Genomic DNA, 12,270 nt, shown 5'->3' on the forward strand with positions numbered 1-12,270 from the left:
CCCCCCTCCCCCCCGGCCTGTGTTTGAGTCTGACCGGTGAGGAATGGCTTGGTCGAGAGGAAAGCAGCACCGGTTTTACCTGAGCAAGTGGACACCTTTTCTTTTTTAACCGCACTAAGCACTTCTACGATGACCTGTTTTATTTAAGAGAAAACTGGAGGCGGTGTGCGCTGCTGTTTTGCACTTTAGGAAACAAGAGGACTCATACATTCTGAGCTTATGTAGGTAGAAATCCCTCTTAGACGCTGTTTAGATGATCTAGTTGTATTTTACACGGTTTCCAGCAGCACCAGTAGGAACAGTAAAGTAGCAGCAGAGGCACTGGGATTTTCCCTCCTCCTCCTCCYCCGCATCTCGTTTCTCCTTCCTCCTCCTGCTCGGAGCTGTTTTCGCCGGGTCGTCCGGACTTGTTGGAGGTGCAGAAGATGGGACTGCCTGCTCTGGAGTTCAGTGACTGCTACCTGGACAGCCCGCAGTTCAGGGAGAGGCTCAAATCTCACGAGCTGGAGCTGGACAAAACCAACAAGTTCATCAAGGAGCTGATTAAAGACGGAAAGGCGCTCATTCAGGCTCTGAAAGGTGAGTAAAGGTGTGAAGAAACCAGGTGATTTAATGACATAACTTATTAAAGATTTATAGCTTATGCTAGAATTAGATGCTTGCATGTGCATATATAAGGGGGACAAAATAAATTACAACACACACATGACAAGAACAGTTATTAGATGTGGGTGGTTTGACAGTACAGACTGTGGTGTCCTCTCAAGCTGTCAGCACATTTGTCCCTATCAGCCAATTTATGGGACAGATGAAGTGTTTACACTCATCCACACTGATGMTGCTGACATTTATGTGTCTGTGCTGCTGCTTTATGAGGATAAAGAAAAAAAAAGTTCTGTAGGAGACATTTGTAAAAATATGTCCACGAGTTTGTACAGCAGCTTCTTTTGGTGTTGGGTGTTTGTGAATGAATGAAGGCCTGGATGGACAGATGTGGATTGTGTTAGAGTTGTTGTGTAAAATGTGAAACTACTTGGTTCGTTTAAGTTAAAGATCAGAAATGAAAGGTGCTTTACAAGCTAAGTGAGACATCTACAATGCCAGGACAGAAAACTTTAACAGGAAAAGCAGATTTGCATAAAAAGCAAATGTCCACTTATTTAAACGAGGACCCGATAAACTCGGTCATGACTTGTCTTGTTTTTTTTTTTTATAAAATAGGAATTATGACTAAAAGTTTGCACCAGCCAAACAAAAACCCTTTGTTTTTTCAAATATAATAAAGCCCATTTGGGCTATTTTTTAAACAATGAATTAGCTTTTCTTTCCTGCCAGGATTTAGCATGGCCAGCAGGGACTCCTTGCCTGCCTGGCTCACTCTGCAACCTGACCTTGATGATCCTGCTGCTTTTACTCACTGAAAGGAATCAGCTGAGGTAGTTTGGGCTTCTGGTAATTATGCCCCCTGGAATCCTCACTTTGGACACGTCCCACTGGGAGGAGACGCCGTGCAGACCCAGAACTTGTTGGAGGGATTTTATATCCTCCCTGACCAGGGAACACTGTAGGATACAACAAGAGGTGCTGGATAGTTGCAGTGGAGAGAGATATCTGGGTTTCCCTCCTGGACTTGTTGCCTCTGTGATCCTACCATCAATRTATGCATTAAAAGATGGATGGATGATTTAGCTTTTAACAATTCTCTTGCCTTATTGAATAACATGACATCAGAACAATATATTTTTTAACACAAAGGTTGTAGTTTCCGATCAGCAGGGCATGATTGTTCAGTGTTTGTTTTCTGTTGCAGTACAGGTTCAAATGTCATCATCTTGACCAAGATGAAATATTTGTTTTGCCATCTGTGTAGGTGGTATTGTTTCACTTTTTCGGTCTCTCTCTCTGTGTGTTTGGCACAAAATGTGACAAAGGTGACATTTGGGGGCAATTTTAAGACAAAATGCCTACCTTTGGGGACAACTGGTGCATTTGGGGACAAAAGTCGAGTCCCCATTTGGTTTAAATGCCATTGGTGGGTTGGTGGTTGGGTTTAGGACCAAGGTGTGAATTGAGTTTAGGTTAGTTTTAGGGTCAGGTAGGTACCTGTGAGGTTAGCCTTAGGGTTTGTGGTCAGGGTTAGGCTGTAGAAATGTAGTGGAAGTCAATGGAATGCCCCCAATTGGATAGCTGTGCAAACATGTGTGCTGTTGGTGACATATGATGTAACGGTGCAAACATTACCACGGGTCTACAGGTGCTTTGCAAGATGCAAGTTATAACGGAATTTTGTCTTCAAAATCAGGAAGTATTGAGTAATAATGGAGAGAATCAGAATGTCAGRCATTTTGAAAATTTTGATTGTTTTGTAAGTTTTACTCACTGACTTTGGACCCACTTTATTGAACCTCTGAAATGATGTGTTTCAAGTATTGATTCTTTTCTTGAGGCACCGATATGTAAGGGTGCACCAATAAATTGTCTGGCCAATTTATCTATCGTGGTTTCCTTAAAATTGGTCAATACTTACACGTGAAGCCAATCTTATCCACYGATTTTATCTACCTCTGCAAAGGTCTGAAATCTGCCACTGTTCCCTGTTCTGCTGTGCGAGAGAACTGTTGTCCAGTTAAACAAGTTTGTATTGTTTCAGTTCATTTTTTTGCTTCGTTTCAATTCAATGTTTTTCAGTAAAATAAGACTGGAACATTGACGGTGTATTGTGACCTTAATACACTTGACAGTGTGAGTTAAAAAAATCGTACTGCCCAAAATCAGAATCAGCAGGTCAGGCTTTTTAAAGATCTGGGATTAGAGATCCGCCAGAATCGGTGCACCGCTAAAGATAAAATTGAGATTAAATCAACAAAAGCTACAAATGAACTAAATATTCCATGGCATTGGAGATCCTAGTTAGTCTTTCAAATAAATAAATAAATAAATAAAAAWTTYTTTACACCGAATAACAAAACATTAAATTAGAGCAGAAAAATCAAACAAGATGAGAAAGATGGAATGTTACGTAACAAYGATTAAGCAAAACTATAGCTCTGAATTGATGTTTAAGCCCCGTTTCAAGGTTTGTGGCGTGTGAATCTCAGCAAAAGGAGAGGCTGCGACAATGAACTTTTTTCATGAGGGATGTTGACATGGAACTTTTGTCATAAGAGGAAGATCCAAGGGAGGACAGGATGTATCCAAAACCCCTACAAGAACTGAAAAAGAATTTGACCAGAATTTAGAGGGTTCAGATGATATACAGTACATGCAACTACCACTGGTAAAGTAACATAGATTATCTTGATACTGATATCAATATTTTTTAAAACAATACTGCATTGATTTTCTTTCTTTTATAATTGATACACCCCCCAACCCTTAGGGTCTGTATAACGATGTGTGACTCCTGTTCAGCGCTAGGAACAGCAAGCTGCAAGTGAGCTCAATGAGTAATCAAAATGTCCAGCAATATTCTGGAAGTGCCTTTGTCCTTAGTAGCAGAAGTTTGGACACATTTTGGTTTTTATAATTATAACTACAAAATATACAATAATATAATATTTTGSTGGTTTTGTTGAGTCAGTGGCATTGGGGAATGAGTAAAAAGCAGTGGTGGGCAGCGCTAATCCAAAAATTAGCTCCGCAATTTCTCAAGCGCTTGTGAAAATATTTAGGTCCACAACTTCAAAAGCACTTATGTCATAGAAATGCTAGCGATGGCTAATTTTAAAGCACAAGTTCAATTTGACACTCACTAGCTGGCAATAATTCATGTACAATATATGCACAACACTGCCAACTAACAGTGTATGAACCCTTTTACAGCTTATTCCAACAACTGCCAATTCCTAGGGATGTGATTTCCTGAAACAGACCTTTGGCTTCTGGTGTAAAAATTAAAAAGTTGTTGARGATTGCTAGTTCGGCTGATTCTTTGTCTTTTTCTTTTGTYTGTTGTAATTTTTTTTCATTAAAGAAGCATCAATAAAGCAATTTTAAAACTGTTTATTGGAAAACTGAAGCGATGCATTCTGGGGATGTACCCAGAATGATGTACCCAGACAGATTTGATTTGTGACTAGATTAGAATTAGCGGTACTGCATTTTAATTTTAGAAAGTGCAAGTCTGCTTGTGAATTATAAAAATTAGTAAGACCGCTAAAGCGCAAACAAAATTTTTAGGTCTGCAATTAGCGGATTTGCGCTTTAGCGGGCTGGTGCCCACCACTGGTAAAAAGTAATATGTATCAATGTTGAAAATGATTTGAGCTGCTCTGTATCAAGAGTTGCTATGTTCTGTGAGGTCTGTATTGAAAATTGAATGGAGTCGCCATGTCCTGGGTGATGCCCAGCCCTACTGGGATGTATAAAATGTCTTAGGCCTGGCTTGAATGTTTTTTGTGAAAGGGACTAAAGCTGCCTTATGGCATCAAGATTATCTTGTCCTACCCGAAATCTTTAGGGGAAGAGCTGAGGACTCTGCAAAAACATCTCAAGAATGTCTCAAAGAGCACAAAGGTGTTAAACTGGATTCCACATTTCCCAGAGGCTGAACTGACAGGACTTGAGTGTTAAGCCAATTTCTTCTGGGTACTTTAGCCATGTTGTTTAAATCCAGATAGTACAAATCTCGTAAAGTCAGTGACAGCRTTCCCGTTCAGTCAAACTGAACTTTTGACTTTGAATAGTCCTTATCTGCAGCTGTAGCATACCTTTAAAACAAACCTTTCTGTCACCACAAAGCTCCAATCATTTCATGTGCAGCTATGGCCGATGTCTGACATAAAGCAAACAAAATAGTTCAGGTGATGCTCTTTTTCTTGCAGCGTTGTGCATGATGGGTGGCAGTAGTTTTTATTTTTGTTTAACTTCTTCATTTTTTATGCTTCAGCTTGCACCTCCATCATTAGGCCATAAAACTGATGCAGCATGTGGAAACTCCCTTAAGTGTTTTGATGCTGATTGATCTTTCTTTCAAGTTTTTATATTTCACTTACGGTTTCATATTATAACTTTAAGAAAGTGAAACAGAATTCTGGATTTTTTTGTCACTTCAGTAGAAAACAAAACCAAATATTATTAGTTTATTTAGTTTATTTATTTCTTCATCATCAGTGACTTTTTTAAAGTGAAGAGAAAATAGAGAAAGAGAGAAAAACAGAGAGAAGTAATTAAAAAGATTGAAATAGCGTTTAGAAGTATATTAAATATACACCAAGAAAACACAGGACCACACACCCAACATCTGTCAGCTCACCTGAAAAATAAATGGATAAATACATGGAGGGCATATATAAATATATACACATACCCATACATATGTAAAGATTTACATACATACATGCCTACATTCATAAATATTGTCTGTATATACCCATAGACATATATACACACTCAGTGACCAGTCAGAACCCCCCGGATCAGAACACCTGTTTGTGAGCAGTTGTGAACATGTGTGTATATACAAGATTTCTCCAATGGAATATTTAACAGTGACTGTGGAGGATCGGAGACCCAACCCCCAAGACACGAGGCAGCTATAGGGAAGACCAGAGCCCAAGAGCCCGAGAGGGATCCCGACCGCAGAGCCCGAAGGGGCACCTGCACGGGAAGATCTGCCCACCCACCCCCCAGATCAGACCATAGGGGAGAACTGGGAGAGTCCCCCCAGCGACCACACGCACAGCCCCCAGGGCCAGCAGCGATAAACTCATGGGCCCCACCGGCACCCACCATACCAGAGCAGATCCAGGAAAGGGCACAGAGGTCCAGGCCCCCAGGGTGCACCCCCTCCAAGCCAAATCCCGACAGGGCCAGAGGCTCCGAGCTCCAGCAGGCAGTCACCAGGCCAGGCCGGCACACACCCCAGCGCCCAGCCCCAGACCCTGGGAACCCCCAGCACGCCGGCGGCCAGCCGCACACCCCATCGGGGGGCCAAGTAGCAGCGGGCCCCCAGATAAACCAGCAGTAGGGGCAGCCCAGACCGCAGCCTGACAAATACCCAAACATACACAATCGCACCATCCCTCCCGCATCCTCACCCCCACTCAATCAAAGACATACAAGGATGCCACATTCCACTCATACCCCCTGATACACACTCCATACCCCCCAGTTCCAGGACATGCACCCACCCCCTATTGGAGGCAGCACACACCCGAACCCAGGAGGTAGACCCAATCATTCTGAGGTGGAGAGGAGCAGATAGCCAAGGCCCGGCCCGGGCCGCACCAGGACGCCCGGAATTCTGGATTTTCAGTAGATCATAAACAGAGGTGTCTTTGGCTTCTGGGAAAACAGTATTCTTTGTAAAGAATTATTTGGTCTATTGCAGATATATTTCTGTAATAATTTTTGCTTAACATACAGTATATTGCTTAACATTTTTTGGTGTGATCATTTGCTTTCAATCAAAACTCTTGCTTCCTGTAATGCAGGCTGTTCTAACTTGTCATTACTCATAAGTGCCACTTTTCAAATGGAAAATGGTTTCACACGTAGATCACCAGCATTGCATGTTTACAGATTTGTGGGTGTCAAACTGATTTATATACTGCAGCAATTAGAGATGTAGCATTTACAAACCAGCAGCTGTTGAGTACAGAAACTTCATTTGACCAAAATCATTAAGAGCCACAAAGTTTCCTTTGACTAAATATTCTTGAAACAATCTTAGATTGAATGTATTTGCAGACAAATACGCTCGCACACACACACAAACATCTTCACAAATGTGTTTGTTGGCCAGATGTCATTTAAGGCCAGATGATGGCTTGTTATTATAGAAGCTGTAAAAATGTTTGGCACTCTGCTCCACTTCTAACATGACATGGCCTAATCAGCCAGACAAACCCTAATTACTGGCCTAGCATTTACTATGCAGGAATCAAGACACTGCATTTACACAATTATATGACAGCAGCACATGATGTTGCCATATTTGCAGCTGAACGTGTGCCAAAATATTTGTCCAGCAGTGTATTAATGCTTGTTTTTGTGCTTTATGTTAATTTATTATTGATTTTTTAATATTATATATTGTCTTATTTTTGTTCTGTTGAATTACACAATATTGTTCAGTAAGGGTGCACAGATAAATTGGCTGGCCAATCGATTGGCCCCGATTTCCTTAATTTTGGGAGATCAGCAATCAGCCATTACTTACATGAGAAGAAAATCTTATTCACCTCTGAAAAGGTTTGAAAATCAGCCACCGTCCCCTTTTGCTCTGCAGTGAGCACTGTCTCATGTCCAATTAATAGATTTTTATTGTTTCAAGGATATTGTGCAGTGTTTTTCAATAAGATAAGATTGGAACATTGAAGGTGTTTTGCGACCATATAACACCTGACAGTGTCAGTTATAAAAAAGGTCGGTATTGGCCTAAAATCGGCATGTCACACTTTTTAAAGATCAATGATCGACCAGAAAACTGCAATTGGTACTAGGGCTGTGTATTGGCAAGAGTTTGACGATACGATACATATCATGACAGAGGGGTCACGATACGATATATCCCGATATATTGCGATACTGTAAGCAAGGTGATATATTGCGATATATTGCGATTTTTTTGTCCAAAAATTCTATTAAATAAAAACCTGTTACTGGAAAAAAATTAATGAAAAACCAAAATTCATTGTCTCAGAAAATTCTAATATTACAGAGACATACTTTTGATACATTYAGCTGTGTTCTGCTTTGTATGTATTTGATTTTATTTGTTTCGTATTTCTTATTTCATCCATGTTTTCAATTATTAGACTAAATTTGCCAATAAATAGTTTGAAAATATATTTTTTGCAGCTTTTAGTTTTTAATATTAATTTACCCAACACTTAAGAATAGCCTATATGTTGTCATAAAGTTCAGTAAACAGGTTATAGCTGCTGCACACAGAGTTTCTGGGATCAGCTGACCTGCATCCAGAACGTGATTTGCGTAACTGTGGGTCGAACAGCAGGGCAGGTCCTGAAAATAAACAGGAAATAAATGGAGAAGCTAAACAACACAAACCATTTTTGAAGAGAACACAGCAGGATAAACGTAAAGTATATGGACTTTGATGTGATCAGCCGGACATTGAGAGCAACAGACAGAGTTTTATGTCACGGGGGGAGTGCCTAACTCGCTCGAGACACTAGGTGCATGTGCTATATGCCTGTCTGCCTGCCTGCCTGTCTTTTGTAATGTGACGTGACTACAGTTGGAAAAAAGAGTGCACAAAACACTGAATTTGGCTTAAAATACAGACGTTCACTCCTATGTTAAGCATTGTGTAAATTAACTTTGTTGCAACTCAATGTGCACTAATCAAAAGATTTGATGCCTCTGGGATCAGATACCATTACAAAAAAATCTTAATTTTTTTTGTAAAATGTGATGTAGACTGCACTAGACATCCATCCATCCATCCATCCATCCATCCATCCATCCATCCATCCATCCATCCATCCATCCATCCATCCATCCATCCATCCATCCATCCATCTATCCATCCATCCATCCATCCATGGGAAGGACACAGCTTGACTTCAGTTTGAAATGTTTAACACAAGTTATCTTACCAGCAGTTCCATTCACTTCAGTCTTTAGTTCTGTTGATCCACAACAAAACAACTCTGAACCTTGCAGCTGGAAATGTTTTTTTTTTTTTTAGTAGCTTGGCCTTAAGGAGAATGCCCGGTTAACGATGGACAAATGTACTGTAATTTTGATCACTTTTTATTTACATAGCTGATTGCATTTTTATAATGTCCTTAAGCTACAATTGCTTTCTATCAGTGTCTCTTTCATGAAAATGTCGTGGCAACTCTGAAAGCTTTGTGTATAGTACATGAGTCTTGACCTGCAGATCTTGCACATTGTCTAGGCATGATGTGTGTTAGGTACTGGTTTTGAAAAACAACCCTCAACCCATAAGCAGTGTTTTGATAAGAGTCTTGTCTTCAGCTGTTTACTTTAACTTCAAAAGGAACCTTTAAGTGTTCTTAGCAACCTCRCAAACAAAACTACGATATAGCTGAAGGCTTGTTTGTAAATGTCCCTGAGAAGAGGTGGAAATTCCCTATGACGTTAGACCTTTCTGGATATCTCTTTTGGTCTTCCCTTTTTTTTAACCTCCCGTTTTTGTTGTGTAGCCACCCACGGTGCTGTTGGYGACTATCAAGAAAGCCAATAGCAGTCATTCAGTGGCTCAGCTGTCAACTGTGCTGATAGATGAGGGTCATACACACACAAAACACCAAAGCTAATTCCCAAGTATGCTTGGAATAAGCCCTTTTTCAAGACATCCAACTGCAAGTCCAAATGTCTTTGAGAGAAAGATAAAGGAGTTACAGGATCAAAACAGAGTTTTTTGTAAAAGGAGAGAAACGAACTGAGGACAGAAAGAAGTTTTAGTGTCAGTCAGTCTGAATGCATTCCTTTGCATGTATCTCATAGGAGATGGGTGTTGGTCATCTCTGCCTTTTTGTACAGATTAATCATTTTGCTCCAGATGTGCCTTGATTACGTTTTACATAATGTCCGTTTTTAATAATATTTCTGTTGGCCTAAGATGAAGGCTTGCTCGTTAACATATAGGGTGTGTTGCTGCTGCAGAGCTGCACAGTGGGGGTTGGGGGTCCTTTCTCTAGTCGTAACGGAGGATGGAGGAGTGGGAAATTAGGGCATGACTTAGCTCAGCTTTTCCGCTATTGTTGCCCTGCTTTGTTCACAATAGATTTTCAGACACGCATTCATACAGACACACCCTTCATGGATCCTTGGAGTAGCTCAAAATGAACGGGCGTTTATCCATTTATGCACACAACATGCAGGATTTCACAAAATCTCAACAAAATTTGTTGGAAAATATTGGGTATTTTAATGTAATAAATATAATAAATGATGACTTAAGCAACTTAGAAGCTTTTAAATTGTTTTTCAGATTTAGCCAAAAATAACATTTTATTTTTGAGCGATTTTTAAGCGTTCCTTAGYCCTGGTTTGGATTATTTTTTTTCATAACAATCAACAACTCCTTCGTACATGATGATGATGATGATGCAAAACACATTTTTCATGACATCTCACTGGAATTAATCTAAATCATTTAATTTTTCCAGCTCCAATTCACGTTGCTACTACATCTTTCATTTTTGGCAAAATTAAATATTCAATTTGTGGTTAGAACATGTCATTGGAATCTAATCAATATATTTTTTCACAGGGTAACTGGGGAGAYGCAAAAGGAAAAGAGTAGAATTACCATCATATCGTTTAAATTGGAATGTCTGTATTACGCATGCTTATAAATAATAAACTAGGGGATACATACAAGGTCATCATGTTTGCAACAGATAAATAATGTTTATACAGGGATCCCAAGCTGATAAAGTACACAAGCATTGTTACAGAACTTAAGACAATTTCATTTAGAGAAACTCTGATATGGTCTATCTGTCTCCAGCTACACTGAGGTAGATAAATATTTTAGCAGAGAGAAGTATTAGTTACACTGTGCAGTGACTCAACATTTCAGTGTTTTCTGGTATTACTTCTTTTGTTGATTTTGCTAGGATGTAACCTCAGGTGTAAGCTCCAAAGCTACATTCATGCATAGATGTGAAGACGTGTTTCTCACATTTTCTCTGCAATTTTTGCTGCTCACATGTTATCTCCAAATGTAASCTAAGAGTTTAAGCTTGTATGCAATGTAATGGTATAGTTTTTATCTTAAATAACYAATAAAAAGTTTATATAAAATACAGAACAAAGTATTAGTAAGGTGGGTAATGAGACAAAACATTTTATTTGGGGATGAAGCGATTTTAACATCACCAAGGTTAGTTATGTGTCATACCAGGAACTGAAACAGGAACTACTAAATAATAATATATATATTATAAAAACAAGCTATAGGCTTTTATTTTCTCAAGGCTTAGCTCTAAGAATACAAGTCACAAATAGCCCTGAAGACAACACACATAAAAAGGGAAGTGGGATTCATACACGAAGGGCAGTTGGTTTATATTTGAACTGCATGTATTGCTGCACAACCACCATGTAAGTTAAAAAAATACTGCTGACACTAACAGTAAGCTAAAGGCTGTGGTGTGCCTTTATATGGATGTATTCAGAACTTATAGTCTCAAATGAAACATTGCTTCTTTAAGATTCTCGTAACCCTATAAGAACCAACTCGAGTCTGGAATCTTCTCGAACTGCTCTCATTGAGTTCATTGTTCGCGTTCAAAAAGAAAACATATTAAYAGTGGCTGCGAAATTTAAGGGTGAAAGCATTTCACCGGCCACACATTAATCAGGTCCTATTACTGCACTATAAAACCTACAACACTTGGAATCAAGCAGGAAGCAAAGTGGGAAACTGAACTCTGAGGAATGCTGGTTTACCTTCCGCACACTGCTACCTGATCGAGGCAGTTTGGTTATAAATCAGACAGCTGTGCATTTCACAGCTGTACAGAAAAATGTTCCTCTGCAGGTGGTTCTGAAGGCAAATAACTTGATTGTATTTGTTAGAAAAGCAGAGTGACAGTGGACCTGACTTCCAACCTTAACTCCCAGTATTGATTATAAATAGTTGGAGATTTTCTTAACAATCGAGTCCCTTACAAACCTCTGAAAGCTTTTAGAAAGCCAAATGTTTTTTGTTTTGTTTATTTTGCAGCCATAAAGGTAGTATCTCACTAAGTTGCAACTAGTGTAACAATTTCTTTTATGGTACCCTTATTGCCATGTAATTACAAGGTAATGAAAAAAATGTAATTAAATGGTAATTACTACCTTATTACCATGTAAATAWGTGGTAATTAGGGTTCAGTTTTACTATGTAATTAATCGTCTGCAGTAATGTAGCACTTACATGATAATGTATTACAATTCCAGTGTTTCCCCTAGGAAATTGGTCTTGGCAGGGGGATGGCGGGTGGCTACTTGTTTTATAAAAACATAAATTTACATGACTCACCTGCAATTATGGTAATAAATTTACATATACATGAATATTTAATTGCCTAACTACATCCTAGTTAAGGACTCCTCATGATAATTATCAATAAAATGATTATTGATAATAAGTGATCAGAACTCTGTGCAGCAGATGATCTGAGTCCAGAGTTGTCAGTTTGAAACCTTCTGGAGCTCTTCTGTGTGACTCTAGGTGTGACAGAGTGTGGATGGTTGATTGTCTCTTTGTCCCTGATGGAGACTGCAGACCTGTCCAGGTGTCTCTGGTGAACTGGAGACCTGTCCAGGTGTCTCTGGTGA

The 12,270-nt window shown here is 39.4% G+C and overlaps 1 protein-coding gene across 1 annotated transcript in view; it reads left to right on the forward strand.

Annotated features, from left to right (window-relative positions):
* The first annotated feature begins 6 nt into the window (after nucleotides 1-6).
* The window catches only part of LOC106523433 (rho GTPase-activating protein 26), a 92,341-nt gene continuing 80,077 nt past the window's right edge, over nucleotides 7-12,270 (forward strand). The window contains exon 1 of the mRNA XM_014016847.1: nucleotides 7-579. Coding sequence (XP_013872301.1) covers nucleotides 426-579 — 154 coding nt within the window. The 5' untranslated portion in view covers nucleotides 7-425. The remainder of the gene's footprint in view (nucleotides 580-12,270) is intronic.

This window comes from Austrofundulus limnaeus, unplaced genomic scaffold (assembly GCF_001266775.1).
Source record: "Austrofundulus limnaeus strain Quisiro unplaced genomic scaffold, Austrofundulus_limnaeus-1.0 Scaffold156, whole genome shotgun sequence".
Classification (NCBI taxonomy): Eukaryota; Metazoa; Chordata; class Actinopteri; order Cyprinodontiformes; family Rivulidae; genus Austrofundulus; species Austrofundulus limnaeus.